The following is a 13,169-nucleotide window of genomic DNA, read 5'->3' on the forward strand; positions in this document are numbered from 1 at the left end:
ACCAAAACATAACCCCGTCGGCAGGCCGGTGAATCTTAAATAGTGAAATTATATTCTTTTCTTGATCTCAGTATTTGAAGGGCACGTGCACGCGCGTGTGTGTGTGTGTGTGTGTTTGTGTGCGTGCGCGGTTCGCACTTATATATACCGATCGGGCAGGCCAAGTAATACAAAAAAAATATCCAATCAGTCGCGAGACATAAATTATTGTGTTTGTTTGATAAAGACGTTTGGCGAGCCCTGTAAAAGAATCATTCCGGTTGCCGCTTTATAAATCAATCCCTCCCTCATGTGAACTGAACTGACAGCTCATTAAATACCTTAGCACAAAATAATCTGTCAATGGGGTGAGCAAAATCATCTTAATTAAAAAAGAAACAATAAAAAATTATTTTGCTTAACCCATTGGCAGATTATTTATCTTATTTTAAGCTAAAACTCTTAATTTTGAGTTTTTTTTTTTTTAGATATTTTGACTAGAAACAAGACAAAAATACTAAGTAAGAAAAGCATTTTTTCAGTGAATGATCCTGATGGTTCTGTTCATCCTTCTGTTCTGTTTTACCCTGATGGTCTGTTCATCCTTCTGTTCTGTTTAACCCTGATGGTTCTGTTCATCCTTCTGTTCTGTTTAACCCTGATGGTTCTGTTCATCCTGCTGTTCTGTTTAACCCTGATGGTTCTGTTCATCCTTCTGTTCTGTTTAACCCTGATGGTCTGTTCATCCTTCTGTTCTGTTTAACCCTGATGGTCTGTTCATCCTTCTGTTCTGTTTAATCCTGATGGTTCTGTTCATCCTTCTGTTCTGTTTAACCCTGATGGTTCTGTTCATCCTTCTGTTCTGTTTTACCCTGATGGTCTGTTCATCCTTCTGTTCTGTTTAACCCTGATGGTCTGTTCATCCTTCTGTTCTGTTTAACCCTGATGGTCTGTTCATCCTTCTGTTCTGTTTAACCCTGATGGTTCTGTTCATCCTTCTGTTCTGTTTAACCCTGATGGTTCTGTTCATCCTTCTGTTCTGTTTAACCCTGATGGTTCTGTTCATCCTTCTGTTCTGTTTAATCCTGATGGTTCTGTTCATCCTTCTGTTCTGTTTTACCCTGATGGTCTGTTCATCCTTCTGTTCTGTTTAACCCTGATGGTCTGTTCATCCTTCTGTTCTGTTTAATCCTGATGGTTCTGTTCATCCTTCTGTTCTGTTTAACCCTGATGGTTCTGTTCATCCTTCTGTTCTGTTTAATCCTGATGGTTCTGTTCATCCTTCTGTTCTGTTTAACCCTGATGGTTCTGTTCATCCTTCTGTTCTGTTTAACCCTGATGGTTCTGTTCATCCTTCTGTTCTGTTTAACCCTGATGGTTCTGTTCATCCTTCTGTTCTGTTTAACCCTGATGGTTCTGTTCATCCTGCTGTTCTGTTTTACCCTGATGGTTCTGTTCACCCTTCTGTTCTGTTTTACCCTGATGGTTCTGTTCATCCTTCTGTTCTGTTTAACCCTGATGGTTCTGTTCATCCTTCTGTTCTGTTTAACCCTGATGGTTCTGTTCATCCTTCTGTTCTGTTTTACCCTGATGGTCTGTTCATCCTTCTGTTCTGTTTAACCCTGATGGTTCTGTTCATCCTTCTGTTCTGTTTAACCTGATGGTTCTGTTCATCCTTCTGTTCTGTTTAACCCTGATGGTTCTGTTCATCCTTCTGTTCTGTTTTACCCTGATGGTTCTGTTCATCCTTCTGTTCTGTTTTACCCTGATGGTTCTGTTCATCCTTCTGTTCTGTTTAACCCTGATGGTTCTGTTCATCCTTCTGTTCTGTTTAACCCTGATGGTTCTGTTCATCCTGCTGTTCTGTTTTACCCTGATGGTTCTGTTCACCCTTCTGTTCTGTTTTACCCTGATGGTTCTGTTCATCCTTCTGTTCTGTTTAACCCTGATGGTTCTGTTCATCCTTCTGTTCTGTTTAACCCTGATGGTTCTGTTCATCCTGCTGTTCTGTTTTACCCTGATGGTCTGTTCATCCTTCTGTTCTGTTTAACCCTGATGGTTCTGTTCATCCTGCTGTTCTGTTTTACCCTGATGGTCTGTTCATCCTTCTGTTCTGTTTTACCCTGATGGTTCTGTTCATCCTTCTGTTCTGTTTAACCCTGATGGTTCTGTTCATCCTTCTGTTCTGTTTAACCCTGATGGTTCTGTTCATCCTGCTGTTCTGTTTTACCCTGATGGTCTGTTCATCCTTCTGTTCTGTTTAATCCTGATGGTCTGTTCATCCTTCTGTTCTGTTTAACCTGATGGTTCTGTTCATCCTTCTGTTCTGTTTAACCCTGATGGTTCTGTTCATCCTGCTGTTCTGTTTTACCCTGATGGTTCTGTTCACCCTTCTGTTCTGTTTTACCCTGATGGTTCTGTTCATCCTTCTGTTCTGTTTAACCCTGATGGTTCTGTTCATCCTGCTGTTCTGTTTTACCCTGATGGTCTGTTCATCCTTCTGTTCTGTTTAATCCTGATGGTTCTGTTCATCCTTCTGTTCTGTTTAACCCTGATGGTTCTGTTCATCCTTCTGTTCTGTTTAACCCTGATGGTTCTGTTCATCCTGCTGTTCTGTTTTACCCTGATGGTTCTGTTCATCCTGCTGTTCTGTTTTACCCTGATGGTTCTGTTCATCCTTCTGTTCTGTTTTACCCTGATGGTTCTGTTCATCCTGCTGTTCTGTTTTACCCTGATGGTTCTGTTCATCCTTCTGTTCTGTTTAACCCTGATGGTTCTGTTCATCCTTCTGTTCTGTTTAACCCTGATGGTTCTGTTCATCCTTCTGTTCTGTTTTACCCTGATGGTTCTGTTCATCCTGCTGTTCTGTTTTACCCTGATGGTTCTGTTCATCCTGTTGTTCTGTTTTACCCTGATGGTTCTGTTCATCCTGCTGTTCTGTTTTACCCTGATGGTTCTGTTCATCCTTCTGTTCTGTTTAACCCTGATGGTTCTGTTCATCCTTCTGTTCTGTTTAACCCTGATGGTTCTGTTCATCCTGCTGTTCTGTTTTACCCTGATGGTTCTGTTCATCCTGTTGTTCTGTTTTACCCTGATGGTTCTGTTCATCCTGCTGTTCTGTTTTACCCTGATGGTTCTGTTCATCCTTCTGTTCTGTTTTACCCTGATGGTTTTGTTCATCCTTCTGTTCTGTTTTACCCTGATGGTTCTGTTCATCCTTCTGTTCTGTTTTACCCTGATGGTTCTGTTCATCCTTTTGTTCTGTTTAACCCTGATGGTCTGTTCATCCTGCGGTCTACTCTGATCCGCTTCTCTTCAGTCTTTATTGCCTGTGGGCAGCGAGTCAACCCTTACCTCACCGTACCTCTGACCTCAGCGCTCGCCGCTCGGCCTGATGGGAGATTTGCTCATTGGGAAACAGAAGGATATTAGTCAAGACTTAGATATTTGGCTTTAACGGGACGATTGGACGCGCAAGCAGCAATCAGAAAACAGTGTGATGTCCAAGACCAGCTGCTGGGTCTCTGCACACTGCAAAAAATGCTTTTCTTACTTAGTATTTTTGATTTTTGTCTTGTTTCCAGTGCAAATATCTAAAAATTCTTAATTAAGAAGCATTTACTGGACAAGCAAAAGTTATTGTCTGGTTATTGTCTGGTATTATAGCTCATAATAACTTAAAATAAGCACAAAAAGTGGTTTAATTATAGCCAACTTAAACGTTTTCAGTGCGTATCCTAATGACAAAGATGAATTAATGATATTAAGCAGAGGATCTGCGACCTCTGGAAGCATCTCTTTTAGTAGCCTAGCCGGTATAGGGTCAAGCGTACGTTGTTGATTTTGATGATTTAACAAGTTTAGCCAATTCTTCGAAGAAATATAGAGCTGAGTATTATCATCTCTGTAATGTTATAATAGAGAGATACTAATAGAGACACTAATAGAGAGATACAACCACGATCAGATGATAAGAGTAAATCATTTGTAACTCTAATTAGAGCAGTCTCAGTACTATGATACGGTCTAAATCCTGACTGGAAATCCTCACAGATACGATTTCTTTCTAAAAAGGAGCATAATTGTGAAGACACGGCCTTTTCTAGTATTTTTGATAGAAACGGTAGATTCGAGATTGGCCTGTAATTGACTGATTCTTTAGGATCAAGTTGTGTTTTTGTTTACGATACGTACCAAAAACTTTTGTTAAGTTTTTGGTACGTATCCTAATGACAAAGATAAATTAATGATATTAGGAAGAGGATCTATGACCTCTGGAAGCATCTCTTTTAGTAGCCTAGTCGGTATAGGATCGAGCGTACATTGTTGATTTTGATGATTTAACAAATTTAGCCAATTCTTCAAAGAAATATAGAGCTGAGTATCGTCAGCATAACAATGAAAACTAACGCCATGCTTCCTAATGATATCTCCCAGTGGAGCAGATACAGGGTGAAGAGCAGCGGTCCTAACACTGAGCCTTGCGGTACCCCATACTGATGCTCGGTGTGACATCTCTTCATTTACTGCTACAAACTGATAACGGAAAATCATCTAGTTTTCCTTTTGAATTAAGATTCTTTTTCTGACTCCAGTGGCAGATATTTAGTTTTTTCTTCTGCAGCCACAGTCAAAAGAATGGACCTGTCATTGGAAATCGATGGGGTTGATGTTAAGCCTTCTTCTTCTGTCCGTAATCTTGGCGTCTTATTTGACTCACCTCTCACTTTTGCCTCTTATATTTTTTCTATTGTTAAAAACTCTTTTTTCAATCTCCGTAATATTGCACGTCTTCAAACTTCTCTCACTCAGGCTGATGCTGAAATATTAATTCATGCATTAATCACATCCCGTTTGGATTATTGCAATGCTCTGTTTCTAGCTCTTCCTAAAAAAACGTATTGCTAGGTTAGAGTATGTTCAGATCTCTGCAGCCAGACTTCTCACCTCCACCTGTGGCATCACGTATTCATTTTAAGGTACTACTTCTAACATTTAAGGCATTAAACGTTCCCGCACCTCCATGTCTGTCTGACTTACTACACCACTACTGTCCTGCCCGGTCCCTCAGATTATCTGAGCTTGGTCTTTTGTCCACTCCTCGTTTTAGGTTGTCCACTGTATGTGGTATAGGGCATTTAGTATCAATGCACCTAAATTATGGAATTCGCTTCCCTTACCATTGCGTAATTTATCATCTCTGTCTACCTTCAAGACCCAGCTTAAGACATATCTATTTAATTTGTGTTTTGAATAATGTGGCTATAGAAGACCTGTGCTTGTATTGTGCATGTGAGTATGCTAATGTACTATTTTGCAAATGTATTGTCTAACACTATGTAAAGCGACCTTGAGCTTTGGAAAGGCGCTATATAAATAAAACTTCAATCAATCATCTTTATTTCTATCGCTCTTCTCCAGCACCGATTGTGTCAGAGCAGCTTCAGTGTTAAACAGGACAATACTGCAGCAGAATTAGATTTGGCTGTACAGTCGTTCTGGAGTAAACAGTGATGTTATCAGCTTATTTTAATTTATCATAGAGAGACAATGTTGGCAGATCAGTATTATAGTTTATAGAATTAAATAAGACCTCATTAATTAATGTTATTTGTATATTTAGTTGAATAACTTTGATCATAATGTTAGTGTCCCCAACTGAGCAAGCCAAGCCAAAGGCGACCAAAGGAACCGAAACTCCATCAGGGCATGATGGAGAAAAATAAACCTTAGAGAAACCAGACTCAGTTCTCCTCTGGCCTATTAACACACAGTGGAGGATTATTATTCTGGACACCGCACAGCTCAGAGGTCAGATTAGAGCAGAATAGTCGAGAGTTCAGGGGATCAGGCAAGAGACGGGTTTACTGAGGATGGCGCGTCGATTACACAAGAGTATGAATACATGAAAGATTGGAGTCGTTGCAAAGAAAACTTCTTCTTCTTCTTCTTAAGCACAAGTCTTATTATCTTCAGTCATGTCTCTTCTCCAGTAAATGTGTCTTGATTTAAGAGTCTTTATATATGTGTGGTGTTTAACGCAGCTCTTCTGGTCCTCAGATGGTCTCGTCGGCTCTGTCAGCTGGTGAAGGATTCAGTCCCGAGCCTTCTGAGCTCCACAGTCTCCTTCACATCGACTCCAGACTTCAGCTGCTACTTCCTGTGCGGGACTTCCTGTCTGTGCGGAGCCGCTGTTCTGAACACAGTCCATCTCAGGTACTGCTTTCACTCAGGTCCTCTTCACCGGTCCTGCCGTCTCAGGTACTGCACTGCAAAAAATGCTCTTTCTTAGTATTTTTGTCTTGTTTCTAGTCTAAATATCAAAAAAATCTTACATTAAGAAACATTTACTAGACAAGTAAAAATTACTGTCTTGTTTTGGGGGAAAAATAACTCACAATAACTTAAAATAAGATAAATAATAATAATTTGTTTTCTGTTTGAATTAAGATTATTTTTCTCACCCCATTGGCAGATTATTTATCTTATTTTAAGCAAAAACTCTCTTCATTTTGAGTTATTTTTCCCCAAAACAAGACAATTACTTTTGCTTGTCTAGTAAATACTTCTTGTTGTAAGAATTTTTAGATGTTTGGACTAGAAACAAGACAGAAATACTGAGTAAGAAGAGCATTTTTTTTTTTGCAGTGTGCTTTCACTGAGGTCCTCTTGACCTGTCCTGTCAGTCTCATTTCATCTCTTTATCCAGAATGATGCTCCAGATCACTGAAGGTGTTTGTGGAGCAGTTTTTGCTCAAGTATTTATCTGAAGATATTTCAAATGCATAAACTGAGCATCTGAAATGAGTCATGAGTCTGTAACAGTAGCTCATCTCCTCATCAGGCCAAGGCTGAAGAAGCGTCGTAAATAAGGAAATATTGAGGTTAATTTCTCTTCTGGGAGCCGTTTGAAACTCTTTCCCGTTGACGCTCGCTCTGGCGCGAGCTCAGTGTGAGCAGTTCTCACTCCTTTCGTGAATGTTTATTGGTTAACGTGAGTTTTGGGGAGAGAAGCTTGAGCTTACATCTGCTCTGTCGCTTCAGAAACTCATCGACACAACAAACTGATTTACTGGAGAAATTAAGATGCTTTTAAGTGAGTTTATCCTCTTAAGATTTGGGACCATTTTTGGGATTTCCGCCTGGATTTGGCCGACCCAATTTAAAAAGCTTCCCATACACACATACAGTGGTGTTCAAAAAGTTCATAATGTTGGTGTCATTTTAAAGGAAACCTTTTGAAGTCCATAAAACTCTGCTAAAAGTCATAAACATGTAATAACCCCCCCCCCCCCCCCCTCCCCCCAAATTAGGCTCTTTTTGATTATTATATTTTAATAAACTTGGTTTTGAAAGCGTGTAACTCAGGACCTCTGTGCTCTAGCACCCTGCAGACATTTTTGCGGCCATTTTTGTAGGCAATAAACTGCCGTAACTTTAAAAGACAATATCTCCGTTTGCAGTGAACTTTCAGCGCTGTAACTTTGTAAAATACATAAGAAATAATACATAAAAATAAATTGGTCAATAATAAATACTAGATGAAATCAAATAAATATTTTCATCTATTTACTTTTTTTCAAACTTTTATTGTTTATTTCTAATTTATCTATTTTTATTTATTTTTATTTAATATATATATATATTGCATGCGATTTGACTTGTTTAAGGTGTACTTGAATAAGGTGCTTTTACAGCAGTTAAAAGTTAGTAACAGTTCCAATATTTCTTGTAAATATCAACTTAAACATTAATTTAATCAAATTAAATTAAATTGGTGGTATACATCTATTGATTGTGTAGTAATATTCTCATCAGTCAGCTTTAACATAGGTCGACTTAAATCTGCATATTTGTGATATCCACCCCAGGGCGTTATTTAATTATATAAAGGCCATTTTTATAAATCTTATTAAATGTATGCATCATCTTTCATGTTCAATTCTTACATTTGATTAATAAATTCAGTTATAATAGTAAAGACACTATAGGCTGTTACCAATCAAATTAAATAATTTAAACTGCAAAAAATACAGCTGCAATAAATAATGTTATAAGATTGATGATCTCAATAAAACATGCAATCATACTTTAAACATAACCGCCAATAGGGGGCAGCAAGTGATCGTCTTCATGAGCGAGTCATTGAGTCGTTTATTCAAATGATTCATTCAAAACACTGAATCATTCAGTAACAAAACACCGCGCTGAGTGTTGCTTTCCTCTGGAACTATTGTCGTCGGTGAAATGGAACAAAAAAGGTTGTTTGGATCTAAAATGTAAGTCACTTAATATTAATTAGGCTACTGTTTATTCAACTAGGCTACACCATTCATGCTACACAATTCACGATTGCAAAGTCGACTTGTGTTATTAATAATATCATAAATCATAAATATCCACATCTACAGAAAGCTCAGTTTTCCCCCAGTATGTTCCTTCTGTGTGTTTATATCGCTGCTCAATGGTTTTGATTTCTCCACGAATGTCTCTCAGAGACGGGCAGCGCGAGCCTCAACGCGACTAACGTACCAGAGGCAGAGTCGACTCCATTATCAATCGCTGTTTACATCGAATATAATAAAAACAACTAAAAAATCTGAATCATTCTCGCGTTTCTGGTTATTTTAATATTTTATTTGTCCCAGACAAAGAATGTCAGCCCTTGGCTACAGACAGCGCTGTACTCTCCTGACCAATGGTGTGTCTGTGTGTGTATTCTCCTGACCAATGGTTTGTCTGTGTGTGTGTTCTCCTGACCAATGGTTTGTCTGTGTGTGTATTCTCCTGACCAATGGTTTGTCTGTGTGTGTGTTCTCCTGACCAATGTTTTGTCTGTGTGTGTATTCTCCTGACCAATGGTTTGTCTGTGTGTGTATTCTCCTGACCAATGGTTTGTCTGTGTGTGTATTCTCCTGACCAATGGTTTGTCTGTGTGTGTATTCTCCTGACCAATGGTGTGTGTGTGTGTATTCTCCTGACCAATGGTTTGTCTGTGTGTGTATTCTCCTGACCAATGGTTTGTCTGTGTGTGTGTTCTCCTGACCAATGGTTTGTCTGTGTGTGTGTTCTCCTGACCAATGGTTTGTCTGTGTGTGTGTTCTCCTGACCAATGGTTTGTCTGTGTGTGTATTCTCCTGACCAATGGTTTGTCTGTGTGTGTGTTCTCCCAGCCAATGGTTTGTCTGTGTGTGTATTCTCCTGACCAATGGTTTGTCTGTGTGTATTCTCCTGACCAATGGTTTGTCTGTGTGTGTATTCTCCTGACCAATGGTTTGTCTGTGTGTGTGTTCTCCTGACCAATGGTTTGTCTGTGTGTGTGTTCTCCTGACCAATGGTTTGTCTGTGTGTGTATTCTCCTGACCAATGGTGTGTCTGTGTGTGTATTCTCCTGACCAATGGTTTGTCTGTGTGTGTGTTCTCCTGACCAATGGTTTGTCTGTGTGTGTATTCTCCTGACCAATGGTTTGTCTGTGTGTGTATTCTCCTGACCAATGGTTTGTCTGTGTGTGTATTCTCCTGACCAATGGTTTGTCTGTGTGTGTATTCTCCTGACCAATGGTTTGTCTGTGTGTGTATTCTCCTGACCAATGGTTTGTCTGTGTGTGTATTCTCCTGACCAATGGTTTGTCTGTGTGTGTATTCTCCTGACCAATGGTTTGTCTGTGTGTGTATTCTCCTGACCAATGGTTTGTCTGTGTGTGTGTTCTCCTGACCAATGGTTTGTCTGTGTGTGTATTCTCCTGACCAATGGTGTGTCTGTGTGTGTATTCTCCTGACCAATGGTTTGTCTGTGTGTGTATTCTCCTGACCAATGGTTTGTCTGTGTGTGTATTCTCCTGACCAATGGTTTGTCTGTGTGTGTATTCTCCTGACCAATGGTTTGTCTGTGTGTGTGTTCTCCTGACCAATGGTTTGTCTGTGTGTGTATTCTCCTGACCAATGGTTTGTCTGTGTGTGTATTCTCCTGACCAATGGTTTGTCTGTGTGTGTATTCTCCTGACCAATGGTTTGTCTGTGTGTGTATTCTCCTGACCAATGGTGTGTCTGTGTGTGTTCTCCTGACCAATGGTTTGTCTGTGTGTGTGTTCTCCTGACCAATGGTTTGTCTGTGTGTGTGTTCTCCTGACCAATGGTTTGTCTGTGTGTGTATTCTCCTGACCAATGGTTTGTCTGTGTGTGTGTTCTCCTGACCAATGGTTTGTCTGTGTGTGTATTCTCCTGACCAATGGTTTGTCTGTGTGTATTCTCCTGACCAATGGTTTGTCTGTGTGTGTATTCTCCTGACCAATGGTTTGTCTGTGTGTGTATTCTCCTGACCAATGGTGTGTCTGTGTGTGTGTTCTCCTGACCAATGGTGTGTCTGTGTGTGTATTCTCCTGACCAATGGTTTGTCTGTGTGTGTATTCTCCTGACCAATGGTTTGTCTGTGTGTGTATTCTCCTGACCAATGGTTTGTCTGTGTGTGTATTCTCCTGACCAATGGTTTGTCTGTGTGTGTGTTCTCCTGACCAATGGTTTGTCTGTGTGTGTGTTCTCCTGACCAATGGTTTGTCTGTGTGTGTGTTCTCCTGACCAATGGTTTGTCTGTGTGTGTGTTCTCCTGACCAATGGTTTGTCTGTGTGTGTATTCTCCTGACCAATGGTGTGTCTGTGTGTGTGTTCTCCTGACCAATGGTTTGTCTGTGTGTGTATTCTCCTGACCAATGGTTTGTCTGTGTGTATTCTCCTGACCAATGGTTTGTCTGTGTGTGTGTTCTCCTGACCAATGGTTTGTCTGTGTGTGTATTCTCCTGACCAATGGTTTGTCTGTGTGTGTGTTCTCCTGACCAATGGTTTGTCTGTGTGTGTATTCTCCTGACCAATGGTTTGTCTGTGTGTGTATTCTCCTGACCAATGGTTTGTCTGTGTGTGTGTTCTCCTGACCAATGGTTTGTCTGTGTGTGTATTCTCCTGACCAATGGTTTGTCTGTGTGTGTGTTCTCCTGACCAATGGTTTGTCTGTGTGTGTTCTCCTGACCAATGGTTTGTCTGTGTGTGTATTCTCCTGACCAATGGTTTGTCTGTGTGTGTATTCTCCTGACCAATGGTTTGTCTGTGTGTGTATTCTCCTGACCAATGGTGTGTCTGTGTGTGTATTCTCCTGACCAATGGTTTGTCTGTGTGTGTATTCTCCTGACCAATGGTGTGTCTGTGTGTGTATTCTCCTGACCAATGGTGTGTCTGTGTGTGTATTCTCCTGACCAATGGTTTGTCTGTGTGTGTATTCTCCTGACCAATGGTTTGTCTGTGTGTGTATTCTCCTGACCAATGGTGTGTCTGTGTGTGTACTCTCCTGACCAATGGTTTGTCTGTGTGTGTATTCTCCTGACCAATGGTTTGTCTGTGTGTGTATTCTCCTGACCAATGGTGTGTCTGTGTGTGTGTTCTCCTGACCAATGGATTGTCTGTGTGTGTATTCTCCTGACCAATGGTTTGTCTGTGTGTGTATTCTCCTGACCAATGGTTTGTCTGTGTGTGTATTCTCCTGACCAATGGTTTGTCTGTGTGTGTATTCTCCTGACCAATGGTTTGTCTGTGTGTGTATTCTCCTGACCAATGGTTTGTCTGTGTGTGTATTCTCCTGACCAATGGTTTGTCTGTGTGTGTATTCTCCTGACCAATGGTTTGTCTGTGTGTGTATTCTCCTGACCAATGGTTTGTCTGTGTGTGTATTCTCCTGACCAATGGTTTGTCTGTGTGTGTATTCTCCTGACCAATGGTTTGTCTGTGTGTGTATTCTCCTGACCAATGGTGTGTCTGTGTGTGTATTCTCCTGACCAATGGTGTGTCTGTGTGTGTTCTCCTGACCAATGGTTTGTCTGTGTGTGCATTCTCCTGACCAATGGTTTGTCTGTGTGTGTATTCTCCTGACCAATGGTTTGTCTGTGTGTGTATTCTCCTGACCAATGGTTTGTCTGTGTGTGTGTTCTCCTGACCAATGTTTTGTCTGTGTGTGTATTCTCCTGACCAATGGTTTGTCTGTGTGTGTATTCTCCTGACCAATGGTTTGTCTGTGTGTGTATTCTCCTGACCAATGGTTTGTCTGTGTGTGTATTCTCCTGACCAATGGTGTGTGTGTGTATTCTCCTGACCAATGGTTTGTCTGTGTGTGTATTCTCCTGACCAATGGTTTGTCTGTGTGTGTGTTCTCCTGACCAATGGTTTGTCTGTGTGTGTGTTCTCCTGACCAATGGTTTGTCTGTGTGTGTGTTCTCCTGACCAATGGTTTGTCTGTGTGTGTATTCTCCTGACCAATGGTTTGTCTGTGTGTGTGTTCTCCCAGCCAATGGTTTGTCTGTGTGTGTGTTCTCCTGACCAATGGTTTGTCTGTGTGTATTCTCCTGACCAATGGTTTGTCTGTGTGTGTATTCTCCTGACCAATGGTTTGTCTGTGTGTGTGTTCTCCTGACCAATGGTTTGTCTGTGTGTGTATTCTCCTGACCAATGGTTTGTCTGTGTGTGTGTTCTCCTGACCAATGGTTTGTCTGTGTGTGTATTCTCCTGACCAATGGTGTGTCTGTGTGTGTATTCTCCTGACCAATGGTTTGTCTGTGTGTGTGTTCTCCTGACCAATGGTTTGTCTGTGTGTGTATTCTCCTGACCAATGGTTTGTCTGTGTGTGTATTCTCCTGACCAATGGTTTGTCTGTGTGTGTATTCTCCTGACCAATGGTTTGTCTGTGTGTGTATTCTCCTGACCAATGGTTTGTCTGTGTGTGTATTCTCCTGACCAATGGTTTGTCTGTGTGTGTATTCTCCTGACCAATGGTTTGTCTGTGTGTGTGTTCTCCTGACCAATGGTTTGTCTGTGTGTGTATTCTCCTGACCAATGGTGTGTCTGTGTGTGTATTCTCCTGACCAATGGTTTGTCTGTGTGTGTATTCTCCTGACCAATGGTTTGTCTGTGTGTGTATTCTCCTGACCAATGGTTTGTCTGTGTGTGTATTCTCCTGACCAATGGTTTGTCTGTGTGTGTGTTCTCCTGACCAATGGTTTGTCTGTGTGTGTATTCTCCTGACCAATGGTGTGTCTGTGTGTGTATTCTCCTGACCAATGGTTTGTCTGTGTGTGTATTCTCCTGACCAATGGTGTGTCTGTGTGTGTTCTCCTGACCAATGGTTTGTCTGTGTGTGTGTTCTCCTGACCAAT

The 13,169-nt window shown here is 40.9% G+C and overlaps 1 protein-coding gene across 1 annotated transcript in view; it reads left to right on the plus strand.

Annotated features, from left to right (window-relative positions):
- Window positions 1-13,169, plus strand: part of fsip1 (fibrous sheath interacting protein 1) — a 45,278-nt gene that overhangs the window by 12,977 nt on the left and 19,132 nt on the right. The window contains exon 11 of the mRNA XM_067454830.1: window positions 6,040-6,195. Coding sequence (XP_067310931.1) covers window positions 6,040-6,195 — 156 coding nt within the window. The remainder of the gene's footprint in view (window positions 1-6,039; window positions 6,196-13,169) is intronic.

Source organism: Pseudorasbora parva, chromosome 10 (genome assembly GCF_024679245.1).
Source record: "Pseudorasbora parva isolate DD20220531a chromosome 10, ASM2467924v1, whole genome shotgun sequence".
Lineage (NCBI taxonomy): Eukaryota > Metazoa > Chordata > Actinopteri > Cypriniformes > Gobionidae > Pseudorasbora > Pseudorasbora parva.